The sequence below is a fragment of the Canis lupus genome, chromosome 10 (assembly GCF_011100685.1).
Source record: "Canis lupus familiaris isolate Mischka breed German Shepherd chromosome 10, alternate assembly UU_Cfam_GSD_1.0, whole genome shotgun sequence".
In the NCBI taxonomy this organism is placed as follows: domain Eukaryota; kingdom Metazoa; phylum Chordata; class Mammalia; order Carnivora; family Canidae; genus Canis; species Canis lupus.
This window is the reverse complement of record NC_049231.1, coordinates 7,377,856-7,396,279: the sequence shown is the minus strand read 5'-3', so window position 1 is coordinate 7,396,279 and position 18,424 is coordinate 7,377,856. Positions and strand designations below refer to the sequence as shown.

Sequence of the window (18,424 nt, the reverse complement as noted above, 5' to 3'; positions counted from 1 at the left end):
AAGTAGCCTGAATAAAACATTAACAAATATCGTGTAGGACATATCCTGCTTTTTTGAGAAGTGTGATGACATGACTCTTCTTTTGCAGATATGAGAACTGACTTGCTTTTTCAGTTGGAGAAAGGAAGGGATTTTATTTTTATTAAAATTTTGGTTAATCATGAACTTTCAAAAAAATTTTATTTATTTATTTATTTATTTATTTATTTATTTATTTATTAAATCATTAACTTCTAATCATGGTAATGATTTAAGTGATTGTAAAAAGATTAGGAAGCCTCAATTATTGCTAAATAGGGATTGTTTGTAGTTTCTTTTATTCCATTATGAAGAGAATGCTAATGGTTATAGAGGATTTATATATAGTCCTATCTATAAATTCTTTTACTATTCCCATCTGTCAAAGCTACTCTGATACTATCTTTGGTTAGGCAACGGATTTTCCTAGTGGTCCGCCTTCAGCTCCTTTACAACTATACATAGATTGCATGACAAATATGAAGATGGTGTTGCCAAACCCCATTCCTCAGGATCCTTAATTTGGAGTGTGATTTTTTTCTCTTTATTTTCAAGTAATAGGGTATATTATTCCAACATATAGTAACAATTTAAATGAGTTATTAGTGTAGGTTAATGGGTAGTACACTGGTTTTGAAAGCAAAAGACTTAAAAAGTAATATTAGTTTTATTAACTAATAGCTAGTAGTCTTCAGTGGAACAGTAAACCTCTCAAATGCTTTGTTAAAAATGAGTTCCATTCTCTTTTTTTTTTTTCTTTTTTGCACTGCTGTTGAGAATATAAATTGGTGCAACCACTCTGGAAAACAGTATGGAGGTTCTTCAAAAAACTAAAAATATAAGTATCATATCCAGTAATTCTATTTCTGGATAGTCATCCAAAGAAAATAAAAACACTAATCTAAAAAATTACATGCAGTCCTATGTTTACTGCAACATTATTTACAATAGCCAAGATATGGAAGCCACCTAAATATCCACTGATAGATGAATGGATAAAAAAGATATTGTGTATATACACAATAGAATATTACTTAGCTATAAAATAGAATAAAATCTTGCTATTTGTGACAATATGGATGGGCTTAGAGGGTATTATCCTAAGAGAAGTAAGTCAAAGACAAATACCATATGATTTCACTTATATGTGGAATCTAAAAAACAAAGCAAAAAAATAACAACAAAAGGAGAAACTGACTCATAAATACGGAGAACAAACAAGTGATTGCCAAATGGCAGGGGGATGAGGGGATGGGAAAAATAGGTAAAAGGGGATTAAGAGGTACAAATTTCCAATTATAAAATAGGAAAGTCATGGGGATGAAAAGTATGGGATAGGGAATATAGTTAATCATGTAATAGCTTTGTATGGTGACAGATGGTAACTATACTTATCGTGGTAAGCATTTGATAATGCATATAATTGTTGAATAACTATCTTATACACCTGAAACTAGTATGTCTACTATATTTCAATTAAAAAATTTAAAAAAGCATTTTAGGAAATGCTTCATACAAAAGTTTCTTTGTCCTGGAGATATACAGTGCATGCGAGCATATTAAAGCTTCTGAGAAGTCTAATAGTATAGATATCTCATGAATTTGGTTTAACTAAGTATTTCCTCTATCTCTTTCAATCACAATCTATTTTGACTATAATACTGCCTGGAATTAGTAGCCCATAAAAAGCCCTTTGGGGGAAAAAAGAGCCTTGAAATCACCCAAATTTCCGTTAAGTCCAGACTTACCAAGCTTTCTAAGCTATGTGAACTTGTAGAGCTATACTTGCTTTGAGGGGTGCCTGGTTGGCTCAGTCTGTTAAATGACTGACTCTTGATTTTGGCTCAGGTCATGATTTCAGGGTCATGAGATTGAGCCCCTTGTCAGGCTATGTGCTGGGTGTGGAGCTTGCTTAAGATTCTTTGTCCCTCTGCCCCTCCCACTCCTGCTCTCATGCTTTCACACACTCTTAAAAAAACAAAACAACTTGCTTTGAGTCAAAAGATCAAGAAATCGTATTTTTCACTTAAATGTCTTATCACTACTTAGTTAATTGTTTGCATGTCCAGGAATTCAAAAATTCAGTCAAGAATAGTTTGCAGTGGTTTATACTTGTATTATTCAATGTCTGCAAACTTGGCTTTATTGTTTTCAAACTTTATTCATTAATTGCCTTTTATTTATTTTTTTTAGGGGAATATTGTTTAATCTTCTGGTAATTTTAATTAGTGAACCTCAGATTCCAAAATCTTGTCCTGTGTTTGATATCCAGTTGGTGGCTGATTCAACTTTAGTTGAGATGTCTTTTGATGCTGAGGTGAGATGAGAATTTTGTGGTAGACTAAATATAACATATAAGGGTACCCTGGCTTCCTGTTTTCTAATGTGGACCATGACATTGTAGAATACAGAAATATAATTAAATCGAAGAGTAAATTTTGCCATTAACCTCAAAACTTAGATACCCATTATCAATATTCATACATCCATTTTAGGGACACCTGGGTGGCTCAGTGGTTGAGTGTCTCCCGGACTCCTGGGATCAATTCCTGCATTGGGCTCCTTGCGTGAAGCCTGCTTCTCCCTCTGCCCATGTCTCTGCCTCTCTGTCTCTCATGAATAAATAAAATCTTTAAAACTAATAATATATCCATTTTATATGTTTTAAACTATGAATACTAAGGAAAATGATTAGTATTCAGTATGCATTAAATAAATCTGTTTATGTCTCTATACAAAATATTTATGTGTATGTAATTCTACATTAGGAGTCTAATAGTAAAAAACACTGTCTTTAAGAGATTTTAGGGTTAACTCTCTTGCAGTTTACCATCCCTTTTATATATCTAAGTAGTGCAAACTCAGTGAGAATTATTTTTTTTCCTAAGGTTTTACTAATACATTAGAAATATCAGACTACCGAAAAAGCACATATTCTGAGAATAAATCAGCTTATTAGTTTATTTTGAGCAGAACAACACAGAATTCTTTTAAAGGATGGGATATGATTAAATAGTTCTTTAAAAATTTTTTTTGATTAGATACTTCTTAAACATACAATTAGCATTATGTTTTAGAAAACTCTTAAATTTATTCATTCATTTAATAATATTTATTGTAACTCTATTATGAGCTAAACAGTATGGTAGGCAGTGGGGTCCAAACAAGAAGCAAAACAGACACAACCTCTGCCCTCATCGGTTTATAGTTTGGTTAGAGAGACAGGTCTTAATTAAACATAAAATGAATATGAGAATATAATAGAATATTATAGATATTCACAAATATAATATTCATACATATGAATATTAGAGAAATATATAAAAATTCATATTCATTCTGGTTAGAGATGTTAAACATAACACAAATATTCATACATATGAATATTATAGAAATAGTAATTTCTATATATTCAAATATACGAGTATTATAGATTACATGGAGTATCTATGATACCATTTTCAACAGTGGAGTAAGTAGATTAGGGATTAAAGAGTGGGATGGAAGTAAAACTCAGGCCGGGCTAAGAAGCTAGTGCTGTAGTCCAGGTGAGAAGTGATATAGGCCAGAGTGAAGCTCTCCACCCCCGAAACAAGGCTAGGCTTTCTTTGTAGAGCCCTCCTAACTTCCTATACTCTTCTTTCACAGCTCTTGTCTCAGTTAGCAACCATGCATGTAATTACTGGATTGCTAGATTGTTGTTTGTGCTCCAGTATCTTCCATGAGGTCATGGTCCATGTCTCTGTTGATCTCTACTGAATCCTCAACACTTAGCACAGTGTCTGATGCATATTTGTTGAATACATAAATGAAGAAAAGGGAGAGTAGTTGTAAAGAGGATAGATTCCAGAAATTTTTAGGAAATTGCATTGATATGTTGATGTGAAAATAAATTGTGAAGACTAGATGACATTTAGATTCTGGCCTGGTATCAGGTAAGAATTATAGCAAGAAGAGTAGGCTCAAAAGGGAAACAACGAGCTTGGTTTTGGATTAGTTGACTTGACTACCTATGGTATTTCCGTATAAAAATAGGTCATGGGCAGAATAGATAAGTCTGAGTTTCCTGGTTTTGGACGTGGTGATTTTGGCACCTGGACTATTAGTGAAGCCATGAGCAGATCATATACATTTTAGTTCCAAGATCCAACAGAGTGGGAGTTTTCAAACTAGAGCTCTTTGAAAAGAATACTATCAGGGAAAGTGAGTGGGCCGGCAGCAACGCCCACAAACATAGTATCTCATGCACCAAGTGACCAAGTGGAGTATGGGCTAGAAGACTTACTTGAGACCAGAAGACAGCCTCACTAACTGGAGTTCTTGAGAGAGACAGAGAGAGACAGAGAGAGAGACAGAGAGAGAGAGAGAGAGAGAAAAGAAAATCTCTAAGCCCTATATTTACCCATGTTACAGAGGCAGTTGTAGTTCACGTTGGGCATAAGCCTAAATTAAATTTCCCAGAGAATTGCCCACCTTAAATTCTAGGGAGATATTTCAATACTCTTGAAAGGATGTACAGTTCTTGATCTGAATGATTTTGTAAATCAGTTTTTTTGTGCTTTTTTTGTGCAAATCAGTATTCTATGGGCCATTGTATCTTTTTTCCCTGACCCACTTTCTTAGACATTATTCAATGAGTAGTCTTTTTATGAAAGCCGTTTTTGGTTTTGTTTTTTTTTTTTTTTTTTTTTTTTTTTTTGAGAACGATTGAATCAAACAGAACAGGAAAACTGACCACACTCATTATATTTTCAGTTAACCAAAAATTCTTTTATAAGTCATAAGGAGAAATGACTATTATTTTTGGCCCTGACAATGATATCTTATTTAAAATTCTAGTTACAGAAGCTTATTGTGGAATATACAGATACAGCTACGGCACTTTTATATGAAATACTTCTTGTCTTTCAGCAGGTATATTTTATTATACATATTATACTGTGTGATTTTTTATATATCACATGACTATTACATATCTATGATAATATATATGATTAATAATATACATTTACTATACTTGTGTTAGAGATGATCTCCAAAATTGGCTGACTTAAATGATACTACATTTGCTCTTAAGTACTTGTCCAGTTTATTTTCCTAAATACTGAATTACTTTTAATTTTTTTCTAAATACTGATTATAAAGATTTCATTAATTAAGATAAATTATATTTGAGAATGAATATCCTTTCATGCACAACTTGAACTTCATGAACATAACTTATTTCCTTGAGTCTTTTAGGGAAATCTTGGATTGGGATCAACAAAGTTTGCTATTAGCTGGATGATGTCCTTCCTACAAAGTCATCCTTCCGTAGTAAGTACCAAGAAGCAAAAACAAAACCACCACTCACAGCTAAATAAACAGGTGCTCTTCTGCTTAATAAAACACAAATTTTCTCTATAAGGAGTCACATTTATAAAACAGAAGCAAAAGGTAAATCTGATCATTTTATCATTTGGTTTAAAAAAAGGCATTTTGATATTTGGGGCCTGAGTGCTTAAGGTACTGAAATGAAAATTTAAAAAAAATTTACTTTATCTATCTATCTATCTATCTATCTATCTATCTATCTATCTATCTATCTATCTATCTATGTATCTGCCTATCATCTATTTATTTTGAGAGAGAGAAGAGCATTAGCAGGGGAAGGGGGGAGAGAGAGGGAGAGAGAGAGAGAGAGAGAATCTTAGGGAAGCTCCATACTTAGTACAGAGCCTGATGCAGTGCTCAGTCTCATGTCCCTAAGATCACCACATAAGCTGAAATCAAGAGTCAGATGCTTAACCTACTGAGCCACCCAGGTACCCCCTGAAATGATATCTTAAATGTGATCCTTATTTCATGAAAAACCCTAAAATACATTCTGTAGGAAACAATAATATTAAAATATTGGTTGTATAAGTAAGTGAAAAAATGAACATTTGTCTTTTTTTTTTTTTGTCTTTTTTTTTTTTTAAAGGTTTATTTATTTGAGAGGAAGAGAGAGTGCAAGAGAATGAGTGAGAATGAGCAGGGGGCAGGGGCAGAGGAGAGGAAGAGATTCTTCAAGGAGACTCCCCACTGAGCAGGGAGCCCTGAAGATGTGGGGTTGAATCACAGGATTCTGAGATCATGACCTGAGCTGAAATCAACTGCAGGCTGCTTAACCGACTGAGCAACCCAGGTGCCCCCTGAACATTTATCTTAAACAGGGAGTATGGATTGGGGAGTATGAATTAACACTTGGGATCATCAGAGCTCTCTGTCCTGGCAACTGCCATCCTAGTCCATAGTACCACTGTCTCCCTTCTTGACATTACAATCACGTCTACATGGTCTGTCCCTATCTTCCCACCAGACCAAAGGGATTAAAAAATCTGATTATGTCATGCCTTGCTTTAAATCTCTCATAAAAAAGAGATGGCCTACAAGGCTCATCTAGTCTCTCACTTTCCCAGCTATATAACCCAACACCTCCAACTCCATTGCAGGACTTTTACCAGTCCTTCTGTCTGTCTGAAATGCTTTTCCCTCTTTTTCTACATTAACTCTTACTAATCCTAATCTTCAGTGCCCCTTCCTGAGATAGGGTAGGGGGATGATATTCTCACCTCTGTCTAGATCACATTCCCCATTATTGGCACACAGTCATAGCTTAGTGTCTTCCTCCTTCCCTCCATAGGACTTGTTACTGTTGCAGTTTGCATTTGTTGGTGTTACTATTCAGTTCTTTTCTGTGGCAGCCATTAGTGCCGCATATATTCTGGTTCTCCCTGGTTCCAGGCACATGGTAGGATTGTACTTCACTCCTCACTTGAAATTAGGTCTCTGTTCTTGCTTTCATCAACAGAATGTGAGCATAAGCAGCCTGTGTCACTTCTTGCCAGAAGGTTTTAGAGCAAGTGCATGCTTCTCTGCATCCTCTTGTCCTCCTGGTAGGGTAAATGACAGCATTTCATACAGTCCTGAGTGACTACAATGAAGAGAACACCCTGTCAACCCATAAGGGACAAACAATGTGAGCAAGTAGTAAACCTTTGTTGTGTTAAGCAAAGCATCAACATTTTGTGAAGTTTGTTACCAAACTTCTATATATTCAAATATATAGTCAAGACTGACACAGTATTGGGGTGCCTGGGTGGCTCAGTGGTTAAGTGCCTGCCTTCAACTCTGGGAGTGACCCTGGAGTCCCAGGATCGAGTCCCACGTCGGGCTCCCTGCATGGAGCCTGCTTCTCCCTCTGCCTATGTCTCTGCCTCTCTCTGTTATCTCTTAGGAATAAATAAATAAAATCTTAAAAAAAGAAAAAAAGATTGACACAATATCATTCTCCCCCAACAGACTCTAAGTGCCATGAATGTGGAAGCTATGCCTATTGTGGTAGGCAGATATTCAATAAAACATCTGCTGAATTAATTCCCTAAAAGTTTTATTCCTTAATGTCTTATCATCTCCCCAAACTTAATTTTCCTTTATTCATTCATGTATTCATGCATTTGATCAAAATACATTTAATTGGAGATCTCTTCAAAAAGCAGTAAACCAAATTAAGTTTTCATTGCTAATGGAGGATTTGATATAATATGTTCTCTTTCCAAATACAAACATGCCTCTGTTGACTATCAGTGGTACTACTTTGGGGTATTTTCTATAGTTATACTAAATATGCCAGGCCCTTGTGACATATGTTTACAAAAATCTGGCTAGGGCCAGAGGGTACACAGTCAGCTGCCATATACAGAGACTGAGCCCATGGATGTGGCTTCTTTAGCAGCACACAGAGGTTAACTAGTCTCTGGCCCGCTTCAAGGAGTATCATAAAGTTCTAGACATTCATAGCAACAGAAGCTTGTATGTGCAAGATGCAAGACCCTTACTTTTTTCTGTGCAGTGGTTGCAGACCCTATCATCTGAACTGATGTGTGAAGTCTGGGGGTACTAAGGACTCCAAGCCACAGGGAAGTTTCTTTATCAACTTATAGGGCTGGTTCACCAAGGGAATTGAGTATGAAGCCAGTCTGTGACCATAAAGTACACTAGGATGAAAGAAAGGTGGCAAAAGGACTACTAGTGTTGTTGAAAGCTTCAGTATTAACTCAGTTCTAGAGTATGGGTAGAAACAGGCCATTTGAGAGAAATGTACAAGCAAGAAAACTGTTGTGATCATTGAATCCACCTATATGCTAGTCTGCTCTGGCTGATTCTTCTTTTACTTGGTTAGAGCAAGATGCAGAAGAAGTTAAAAATTTAATTCCCAAATGGTCATTGCTTTGTTGTACTGCTCCAGACTCTCCAACCTCAATCTGTGTTTGCCTGACACAGTATTTAGTCAGTATGTGTAAACAGATCTGGATTGGGGAAAACCCACTCCAAACCACCTGTCCTACTTAGGAAGGGCCAGTAGCAACATCAACAGAGAAGGCAACACATTTATTAATACTAATTTAATGGGCATGCAAAGGGACCTTCTGGTTAGAGCTTGAAAGGACAATAGAGCTCCCTTCTGTTTTTTTTTTTTTTTTTTAAGTTAAAACACCAAATTCCCTTCTGTTTTTATGGTAGCCTACATTTATGGATAGTTTGAAAATGTGCCCCCATCAAAAAAAAAAAAAAAAAAAAAAAGACTGGTGGAATCCATTGTTCTTAGTTTTTGTTATTTGGTTCTGTTTTTTGTGTTTTTTTAAAGTAATCTCTACACTCAGTGTGGGGTTTTGAACTCACAACCCCAAGATCAAGAGTCACATGCGCTACCAACTGAGCCAGCCAGAAACCCCTTGGTTCTGTTGTAAATGACTTTGTGTGTGAGAAGCAGCAGCTTAATAACATCACATTATTGCTACTGTTTCCATTTTAATTTACTCCTCAGAAATGATAGCAGACATACTCTTGATGAAAACCCCAGTTAACAGTGGTATCAACATCACTTGCTTGTGTCAAGCCTGGTTTTCTTTGCTTTCTCACGTACTGTCTCTCAAGGTGATGTCTGAGGAACAAAGCCATTAGAATTGTTCATGGTAAATATCGAGGTGGGGCTCAGGATTCCACATTTATTGAGCTGCCCAGGTGATCTTTATGCATACTCAATTTTGAGAGCCACTGCCTTGGAGGAACCCTCTTGTTAAGTCACAGGACGTTTATCTCTGTGGGTCATTTGTTCTTCGCAGTAGAAGAGAAGAGAAATCATCTTCCCTCCTGGAGGAGCCTATAGACCTTTCAAGCTCCCCTTCTATCCCCCACTCCTGCTTCCAATGTTCTCCATTTACACTGGAATCAAATCTCCTTGACAGTCAGAATTCGTGCTGATTCTGCTTAGAGGGGGGTGAATGGTAAACCCAATCAGCCTATGGTCTGGTGCTCTCTGAGTACCATTTCAGTGAGAAATAGTGCAAGAGTATTGGTGCAAGGATGGTGAGGACTTCAGCTTAGATTTAGTGAAGCCCCAGCTGAAATAGGTGCCTTATGGGTGGCATGTGGCCTACATATAACTGCTTTTTTTCCTGTGTAGATCACTTTCGTGGACAGTATTGTGAAACAAATGGTAAAAGGGCTTTCAGCTTCATTTCAGTTGCTAAGTCCCAGCCAAGCAGTTCTGTTGTATCAGCAATTTTACATCCTTAAGAGCTGCCTGCAGTACAGCAAGACTTTAGCTGAGTATATTAGGAATGAGTACAGAGAAGAATTCAGGTAAGAGAAGTCTGAATCTAATCAGCAGCAAAAGCCACTCATTTCTGATTTTCATGCAGAACTGCAGCGTGGCCCAGTATTTAGAAGATGAAGTGAAGATGGGCGATTCTGTTTTTGCTTTTAATAATATTTCACTTTGATCCGCGGTAAGGTAGGGTTTGGGTGAGCTCTAAGAACCACTGCCATTTGAAGTGTATTCCCAGGCTAGAAAAGACTAATGAAACATCAAACTCCTTTTGAAGAACTGTTTCTCACTGTCTTTGTTGCAGCCAGCACCTCACAGAGGCTAGTAATGATTTTAACATGCTGTGAGTAATCAAGAGTTACAAACCCTACTGAAGGGGATGATGAATTAGGGATTGTGAATTTAACTGAAGCACTGGGGAAAAAAGAAAAAGAAACGCAATTGATAAAAGGAGAAACAATTAATGAATGTGATTATTATTTTTTGTTTCCTTCACCCCCTCTCTTACTCAGGAACAAAACAGTAAGGAAGAGCAGTAACAAGCACTGGTTTCATCAGCCAGCTTGTTCTGCACCTCAGGGGTTCCTGCTTCTATTTATAGGCTGGCAGCCGCTCAGCTCCGCATTAGCACCTATCAAGGAAAAAACCCAGCTTGCGTCTGACTTAAGATGAAAAGGGTACAGCAGGCATTGCTTTGCCACCAGTTTGGGCACAGACATAAAAGAATGTGGAGGCATACATTATGGCCTTAGATTGGCTCTTTAAAAAATTTCAGCCCAATTTGTGGACTCTGTCTTTCCTCCCTGTAGTTGGTTTTACACCATCGGTTCCACTCCGGCTTCTATAAAAGGGTTTTGTTTGGCCTGCTCTGAATTGGTCCACACAACCTAATTTTTTCCTCAGTTTTTTTTTTTTTAACGTAAAATTCATATAGCATGAAATTCACTATTTTAAAGTGTGCAGTTCAGTCACTTGTAATCCATTTCACAATGTTGTGCAACCACTACCACCATCTAATTGCAGAACATTTTCATCACCCCCAAAGAAACCTGGTACCCATTAAGCAGTCACATGCCATGATCCCCTCCCCCCAGCCCCTGGCAACCACTAATCCACTTCTCTCTGTGGATTTGCCTATTCTGGACATTTCACATGAATGGAATCATACAATACATGGCCTTCTGTGTCTGGCTCCTTTCACTTAGCATCACGTTTTCAAGGTGCGTCCATGTTGTGGCATGTATCACACGAACCAATTTTTAAATATTAGTTATGCACATTTAAAAATCAGAACAACTGCCAAAATGGTGTCAGAGTCCTGCATGACGATAGTTGGCAGGAGCTCACCAGCAGCTGCCTCTGTGTACTCAGTGTGCCACAGCCTCCTCTCTATTCATACCTGACCTTCTTCCTAGTGGGTTACCTGTGGGCATTTAGGCTTGTGATCTTTGTTTTAAAATCCCGATTTTCAGCCTGCGTGCATTAGAATCACTGGAGTAACTATGAAAAAAAAAATACTGATACTCAGGTCTCACCTGGAGCACCTCTGTTCAGTTCATCGGTGGTGGGGCCTGGGTACTGAGGTTTAAAATACTCACCAGGTGATTCTAATGTGAGAGCCTATCTCCTAAGCCATCAGGGGAAGGCTTAAGGTTTTCTCATTTTTGTTTCTTCCCCTGGCCTTTCCCAAATTTTTACTAAGGCCATGGGGATGAGCCCTACCCTTCACAACTTGACTCTTGCATTTCAACTTCCTGTGTATTACCCAAGCAAACAAGAATCAGGAGCCTCAGCCCACGCGGTGGTGGGGACAGTCCTGGCTTCCCTATTAATGTCTTGATAACGGATATATTATTAATGAAATTCACTTCCTTTGCTGTAGGAAAGCGTCTCAAAGAGCTGAAAGGCTCACATAACAGAGATCTCCTAGGTCACCCAACCTAGAGATCAGATGACTGAAAATACTAGCTGTATCCTGTGGCTTAGATCCCCATATCCAACAGCCCTATGCTAGTGAGTGTCTATATACTGATGTGACCAATGTTAAATTCTTGTTTTTAAAGCTATTTTGTTTCTTTTTATGATTTGCAGGTACTTTATTCACATGCCAGCCTTGGAAAAAAGGCTCCCATTGTGGTACCCTCTTACCCAACCTACCATTCAACTTTTTCATGAAGTTCTGAAATTAGTTGAACAGAAACAATGTGTGAAATATTAGTCTAAAATGTTAACCAGGAGTCAACCTAGTATTTATGAGTCAACTTGTTTCATTTGTTTAATATCTAGCTATCCCTGTGTCTTATAAACAGACTTTATTTGAATGTTTCAACAATATCTGTAAGAGAAGTCCTTAAAGTTTTTTTATCCATGAAAAAGAAACTTTACATACACTGATATATGTAAAGTGGTGCTAAAAATGAGCATTTCTCTAAAAATAAGTTTCTTAAAAAAAAAAAAAAAAACTACAAAGGGAACAGAAGCCCATGTAAAGCAAATGTATAAAGTGTAACCTGATGAGTTTTGTTGGTGTAACAATGGTAAGTGGTATGAGGCCACTGAAATGTCCAAAGATAAACTGTAGGGAGTAGAATTTTTTTTTTTTAAAGATTCTATTTCTTCATGAGAGAGGCAGAGACACAGGCAGAGGGAGAAGCAGGCTCCCCGGGGGAGCCTGATGCGGGACCAGGATCCCAGGACCCCAGGACTACAACTTGAGTGGAAGGCAGATGCTCAACCACTGCCACCCTGGCATCCCAGGGAGTAGAAATTACAGAGTGATCACTAGAGAAATGCTGAGCAAGAAGTAGTTGCCCTTTTATTTCCACCTGTCAAAATTATAGTGAAATAAGTATTCATAGGAGAATGAGCAGAACATAGGCATAGCTATAAGGAAGGTCAGATCTTCATTTATGAGGAAGGAAGCTTGGACTTTCTTTAACACAATGAAGTACATTCTAGGGCTCAGTTTCAGGCACCTGTGGACTAGTGCAAGCAGTCTCAGTGATAGAGAAATTGTAATAAGCAGTTATGGCTCTCCCAACAATCAAAAAAAAAAAAGTCTTCACTCTATTTTATGGCAATAAACTAATCCAACAAAAACTTCACTTTGGTGTCACTGTGAGCTATTGAATTTGGGCTAACTTAGAAAGTGGGTCCTGTATTTGATTAGCATGACTTGAAGGAGGATGAGAGAAAAACCCAAAGAAAGAGCTCCCAAACCAGATGCACTCATACTGGAGAGAAGGTTAAACTCACTTATGACATTTTATTACTGGTTGCGGCTGAGCCATTAACCAGCTACTGGACCTCAAACAGCCTACTCTGCTCTGTGGAAGGGTGGGACGAGATGTTCCGCAAGCTCTCGTCCAGCTCTAACATGCTCTACCTGTGACCAGATACTTCTTAATGCTCTGTGGTGGGGGAGTGCATTCCTCTGCTATCCTGGCTCAGTGGGTGATTTCACATGCATTCCAAATAATCCTGCTTTCTTCAGACCAAACATTTCTTTTCAGCTCTCACCCCAAAAAGTGTCCAAGCCTTCTCCACTATCACCCATCAAGGACTACAAGTCTTCTAGTAGTTTCCAATGTGGGGGAGAGATGGGGGAGTAGAATGGTGTTTATGAGTGTCCTGGGCTGTCAGATGAGGGACTGCTCCCAGGAGATGGTCAATCAGAAGCATATGAAAAGAATCTTGGGATAAAGGCAACAATACTTCAAACTGCACTAATGATGGACAGTGGGGTGACCACTGGTGAATGGTGGAACCTACGGAATGACAAGAGGATCAAGTCTGCCTCAGCTTCTAAACAGTGCCCTGGCTCTGGGCTAGTAGCAGTGCCGGCTCCAGAGAGGGCATGGGCTTCCTCTCACATGTCTTAGGTGCTTGATGCCGCTTCTCTCCCACTGTTCTCTTTTCTCTGAGACCATACTTTATCTAATCTGTGGGAGCAAAAGCTCTGTCAGAATGCATCTGAATCTTTCCACGCAGGGTTACATTACTGGCATTCTTGAAAGCTAATGCTTGAAGATTTGTCATCTTGATTTTTTTTTAAAGATTTTATTTATTCATGAGAGACGCACAAACAGGCAGAGACACCGGAGAGGAAAAAGCAGGCTCCATGCAGGAAGCCTGATGCAGGACTTAATCCCAGGACTCTAAGATCACGCCCTGAGCTGAAGGCAGATGCTTAACACTGAGCCACCCAGGCGTCCCCATCTTGATTTTCTTATGGCATTTGTCTATTTGTTTGCAGTGTGGGAGGGGAACCCCAAAATTAACACTTTAAAGGGTTATCCTGCTACAGTTCTTTCCTACTCTTTTTTACAGCGTTGCCAAACCCAAGAAAATCACTAAATAATCCATCTCTCTTAGTGATCAGACACACCTGATTTTTTTTTTTTAAAGATTTTATTTATTCACGATAGACACACACACGGGGGGAGAGAGAGAGAGAGAGAAAGAGAGAGAGAGAGAGAGAGGCAGAGACACAGGCAGAGGGAGAAGCAGGCTTCATGCAGGGAGCCCGACGTGGGACTCGATCCCAGGACTCCAGCATCACACCCTGGGCCAAAGGCGGCGCTAAACCGCTGAGCCACCCAGGGATCCCTGACACATCTGACTAAGTATTGACTTCAACTACAAAATAGTTACTTTTAGGAAATTTAATTGTGGAAACATTTTGAATATGAAAATTACATATACTTTTTTTTTTTTTTTTTTTACATATCCTTTTTTTCTAAGAACAAAGTATCACCAAATAGGAAGCACATATAGCTAGTTTTGATTCCGGGTCTCTAGGATCACACCCTGGGCTGCAGGCAGTGCCAAACCCCTGAGCCATCCGGGCTGCCTGAAATTTTTTTTTTTTTTTTTGTGAGAACATTTAAGTTCTACTTTCCTAGCAAGTTTCAATTACATAATAGGGTATTATCAACTATAGTCACCATGTTTTACATTAGATTTTCAAACCTTCATTTTACAACTGAAAGTTTGTACCCTTGAAAGTATAGAGAGGTAGCAACCTCTCCCTATTTCCCCTGCACCCTAGCCACTGGTAACCACTTTTTACTCTGTTTCTATGAGCTCAACTTTTTATTTTGTGTTGTTTTTAAATAAAGGGTTGTTTCAAGTTCTACGTTTTAGATTTTTTAAATTTAGTTTTTCAAACCCAAAGTATTTTAGTGTTGTATTTTATTTATTTGAGAGAGAGAGCATGCATAAGCAGGAGGAACAGCAGAGGCCTAGGGAGAATCAGGCTCTTCACGGAGCAGGGAGCCAGCCCGGTGAGGGCTTGGATCATGACCCGAACCGAAGGTAGCTGCTTAACCAAATGAGCCACCCACGTGCTCCCAGAAACATTATTTTCAAATGGGATACATGATGCAGAGAAAAATTTAAATATAAATATTTAGGTGGTATTAGGTACCCTACCCAATCTCACAAATCTTCAGTTGTTATCATGAATTAATCTAACCCTTGCCATTTTACCAAAGTTCAACAGAAAAATAATGAAGCTTACCTTCACAGGAAAGACTCTATTTATCTTTCCAATGTTTCCTGTTTTCTTTTCCTACAAGAATGGTAGAGAAAAAAAATTCATATCACAGTGTGATGCTGCTGGTGTGTATAAAAAAAACCCTTGATAGCTTTTTTTTTTCCCGGCCAGCTTCTAAGTTTCTCCTGCTCTCCGGGGTGATTTATTAAATCACAGTAGATACAGGTGCCTGGCTGGCTCAGGTGGCTCAGTCAGTTAAGTGTCTGCCTTCGGCTCAAGTCCCTGGAGTGCAGGGATTGAAGCCCTTGTCAGGCTTCCAGCTCAGTTGGGAGACTGCTTCTCCCTCTCCCTCTGACTGCCACTCCCCCTCTTGTGCTTTCTCTCTGGGTCAGATAAATAAAATCTTAAAAAAAAAAAAAAGCAATAGATAAATGAAACAATAAAAAATATTTTCATTTATTTTAAATAAAATTATACATTTGTCAATGTCAGGGTAATTCCAAATTAAGTAATTCGCCACCATCAGGACTCAGCTGAAGTGTTTCATTTGTATGTTCTTGCTATTTTTCCTACTTCGTTAAAATCATATAAATTTCCCCTTTTGTCACTATAAATGGATTCAATAATACTCCAAAGAGTTCTTATAATCCCTTTAAAAGAGGATTTCTATCTGTCCAGACACAGCAGAGTCCACTTCATCACTGTCCCTTACCAGGGAGGGGCCCTCGGATTCTCACGTAAGTGCTGATGGTATGATATGTACCAGGTAGATCGAGACTATGTCTTCCCTCCACCCTTCCTCTTCCAGCCAGCTCCTAGAAGGGCCTGGTGAGGAAAGGTTTTCAAGCATGGAGGAGACAAGGTGTTTGAAGGTTTATTGGTTAGATATCAGAGATTTTTGGGTTTGGGGAAAACTTGAGTCAAATAAATTCCTTTTATTTCCATTTTGTTCTAGTCTGCTTTTCCCTTCTTGTTGCCTTCTACTTGGAAGGTGACTCTGACCCTGAGGAAGTAAGAGGAGCTCTGGGTAAAAGAAGGCAAAGGGCAAAAAAGGCAAAAGAAAAGGAAGCAGGATTATATGCCCCAAGATTCTTGAAAGAGGCAAAGAGGACCTCTAAGTGTCCTTCTAGGTGGCCCACTCCTCTGAAGGCTCCAGGAGGGGTGTGGGGTTTCAGAGCGGAAGTTATGCCTATAAGCAAAGATGTTGGACTTGACCAAAGCATTAAATCACTTCAGTCCTCTTTTGACTCCTGAAAATGATGGGGATAGGGTAGTGGTGGCACTGGCAGTGACTGCAGATACGGTGATCTGTTTGGTCAGTGAGGAAGGCAGTGGAGGACGGAGGAGATTGTAGATCAAGTGACACAGGGCCACTGTGGGTTTCTGTGGGCTATACTGCAAGAACTCCATTGTGTATTACATTGTTTCTACAGGGAAATTATTCTGTCTGCTGTACAGCTGACCTACAAACCAATGTGAAAGCGACACATTTATAAATGTGTATATAGTATTTTACTTCTGTTAGCAACTATAACCACCAGAGGGCACAATAGGGTTAGGAAGACAAAGAAAGAAAAAAAAAAGAAATAAAAGCAAAACTTTGCACTTATCAGGAGAATTGACTCTTAAACTTTTAAAATTCCCGTGGACCTTCAAAATTAAATTTTTTTTGTTGTCACGCTTCTTTAATATGTACTAACGTCAATCTAGCTGTAAGAAAACTTCTTATGCTTCTTAAATCTACACAAACTTATGATTGAAAATTTTATAAAATTAAATACAAATTACTATCATTAATGTAACACATGCTGTTTTGCTGAACCTCCATCTCCTCTTGCAAAATGCATACAGTAAAATGTACAACATAGCCTCTTGAGTTCTGTATCCTTTTTTTTTTTTTTTTTTGAGATTTTATTTATTCATTGATGAGAGACACAGAGGGAGGTAGACACATAGGAGGAGAGAGAAGCAGGCTCCATGCAGGGAGCCTGATGTGGGACTCAATCCCAGGACTCCGGGATCACAACCTGAGCCAAAGGCAGACGCTCAACCAACTGAGCCCCCCAGGTACCCCAAGTTCAGTATCCTATCATGTTTCACTCTTCTCTTTCAGAATTGCTACAGGTCATTCTTTACAGGCCATGCTATCCTTTACTTGGCTTGGCTTGAACATTTCCCTACCTGTAAGTGAAGTCTGCTTCTGTTCTCTTTTTTGGCCAGGGACAATTAGAGTTTTTCCACTTAGGGAACAAACAATGGATCAGTATAAACAATGCAAACACAGGCATCTCACTAAAATGAAAACAAAATGTTAAATTCTCTAAGAAACCCTAAAGACTTTCCAGTGGAAAATTAGTCTCCAATGTGAAAGGGTCTCCTGTAGAGGTTAAGCAACTGTTTCAAGTATAGTGACTTAACATCATGGTTTCCCTGGGTGGTTTATGCCTTTTTCTTCCCAGTACCCCCTATTTCATTTATAAAAGTGTCCTGGTTATAAGCTAGTCCTGGCAAGGAGTTTTAAGATCAGCAAAGACCTATGCCTTCGTAGGAATTAGGAAACAAAGATGTTAAAGCCATATATAGAAGCTTCAAAGGTTTCCCCCAGAGGCTCATCTAGTCCAGTATTGGGGGTTAAACCAAACTTCAGACATATTCTATCTCCTTTTATGACTCAGAGGCCTTAGGGGTCCCCACTACTCCCCACTCTTCCAAAATACCACCTCAAAAAGCAGGCTAAAAGAAAGGGAATAAAGTGAAAGATTTTATCACAATTAGGTTCCTCTGATATCTGAGAGCATATAAGGTCATTTTAGGGTAGAAGGAGCGAAACTTCTGAAAGAGTCACTTTTCCTCAGAAACATTGGAGGATAGGACAGGAGTTTTGTAACTCTATGACATAATTTGGCTAACATCGTGCATTGGGTTTTATAAAGTGATTCCTCATTGCCAAGTCTCAAGACTAAATTCAGTTGCCAATGTGACTTCGGATGGTTTAGTGTTAACAATAATGAAAAGATGCCACAAAATAGTGAATTTTAAGGAGACCAAGAAATATTTCTCTAAAACATAAAGTATGCTGAGCCTAAAGAGAGAGTGTGTGTGTAGTGGACCAGATCCAAGAACTAAAGTGATCCACAAACTGAAATTTGTTGAGATTGGTCTGTTGAAGTGATGCTGATGAGAACATCCTGGCAAGCTGGAGTCCTCATTCCTTCAGAACAGGATTATCACTAGCATTATTTCATACTTCATCAAGCCCCAACTGGGGCAACGTCTCA

General features: G+C 38.5%; 1 protein-coding gene and 1 long non-coding RNA gene across 36 annotated transcripts in view; one reads left to right on the top strand and one right to left on the bottom strand.

Moving 5' to 3' along the window:
• LOC102156006 overlaps positions 1–18,424 on the bottom strand; it is a 119,104-nt gene that overhangs the window by 80,308 nt on the left and 20,372 nt on the right. For 7 of the 14 annotated variants that reach the window (XR_005365337.1, XR_005365335.1, XR_005365330.1 and 4 more), the window contains 2 exons: positions 15,171–15,221; positions 6,612–6,973 (listed from right to left, as the gene is read on the bottom strand). This is a non-coding gene — a long non-coding RNA (uncharacterized LOC102156006). Of the gene's footprint in view, positions 1–6,611; positions 6,993–15,170; positions 15,222–18,424 lie in introns of all 14 variants that reach the window. The other 7 variants (XR_005365338.1, XR_005365332.1, XR_005365339.1 and 4 more) reach the window with 4 other exon arrangements.
• C10H12orf56 (chromosome 10 C12orf56 homolog) overlaps positions 1–18,424 on the top strand; it is a 112,736-nt gene that overhangs the window by 76,968 nt on the left and 17,344 nt on the right. For 3 of the 22 annotated variants that reach the window (XM_038549893.1, XM_038549892.1, XM_038549891.1), the window contains 5 exons: positions 2,212–2,335; positions 4,858–4,932; positions 5,260–5,334; positions 9,506–9,684; positions 10,162–10,641. In XM_038549893.1, coding sequence (XP_038405821.1) covers positions 2,212–2,335; positions 4,858–4,932; positions 5,260–5,334; positions 9,506–9,684; positions 10,162–10,321 — 613 coding nt within the window. In that variant the 3' untranslated portion in view covers positions 10,322–10,641. The other 19 variants (XM_038549904.1, XM_038549905.1, XM_038549889.1 and 16 more) reach the window with 18 other exon arrangements.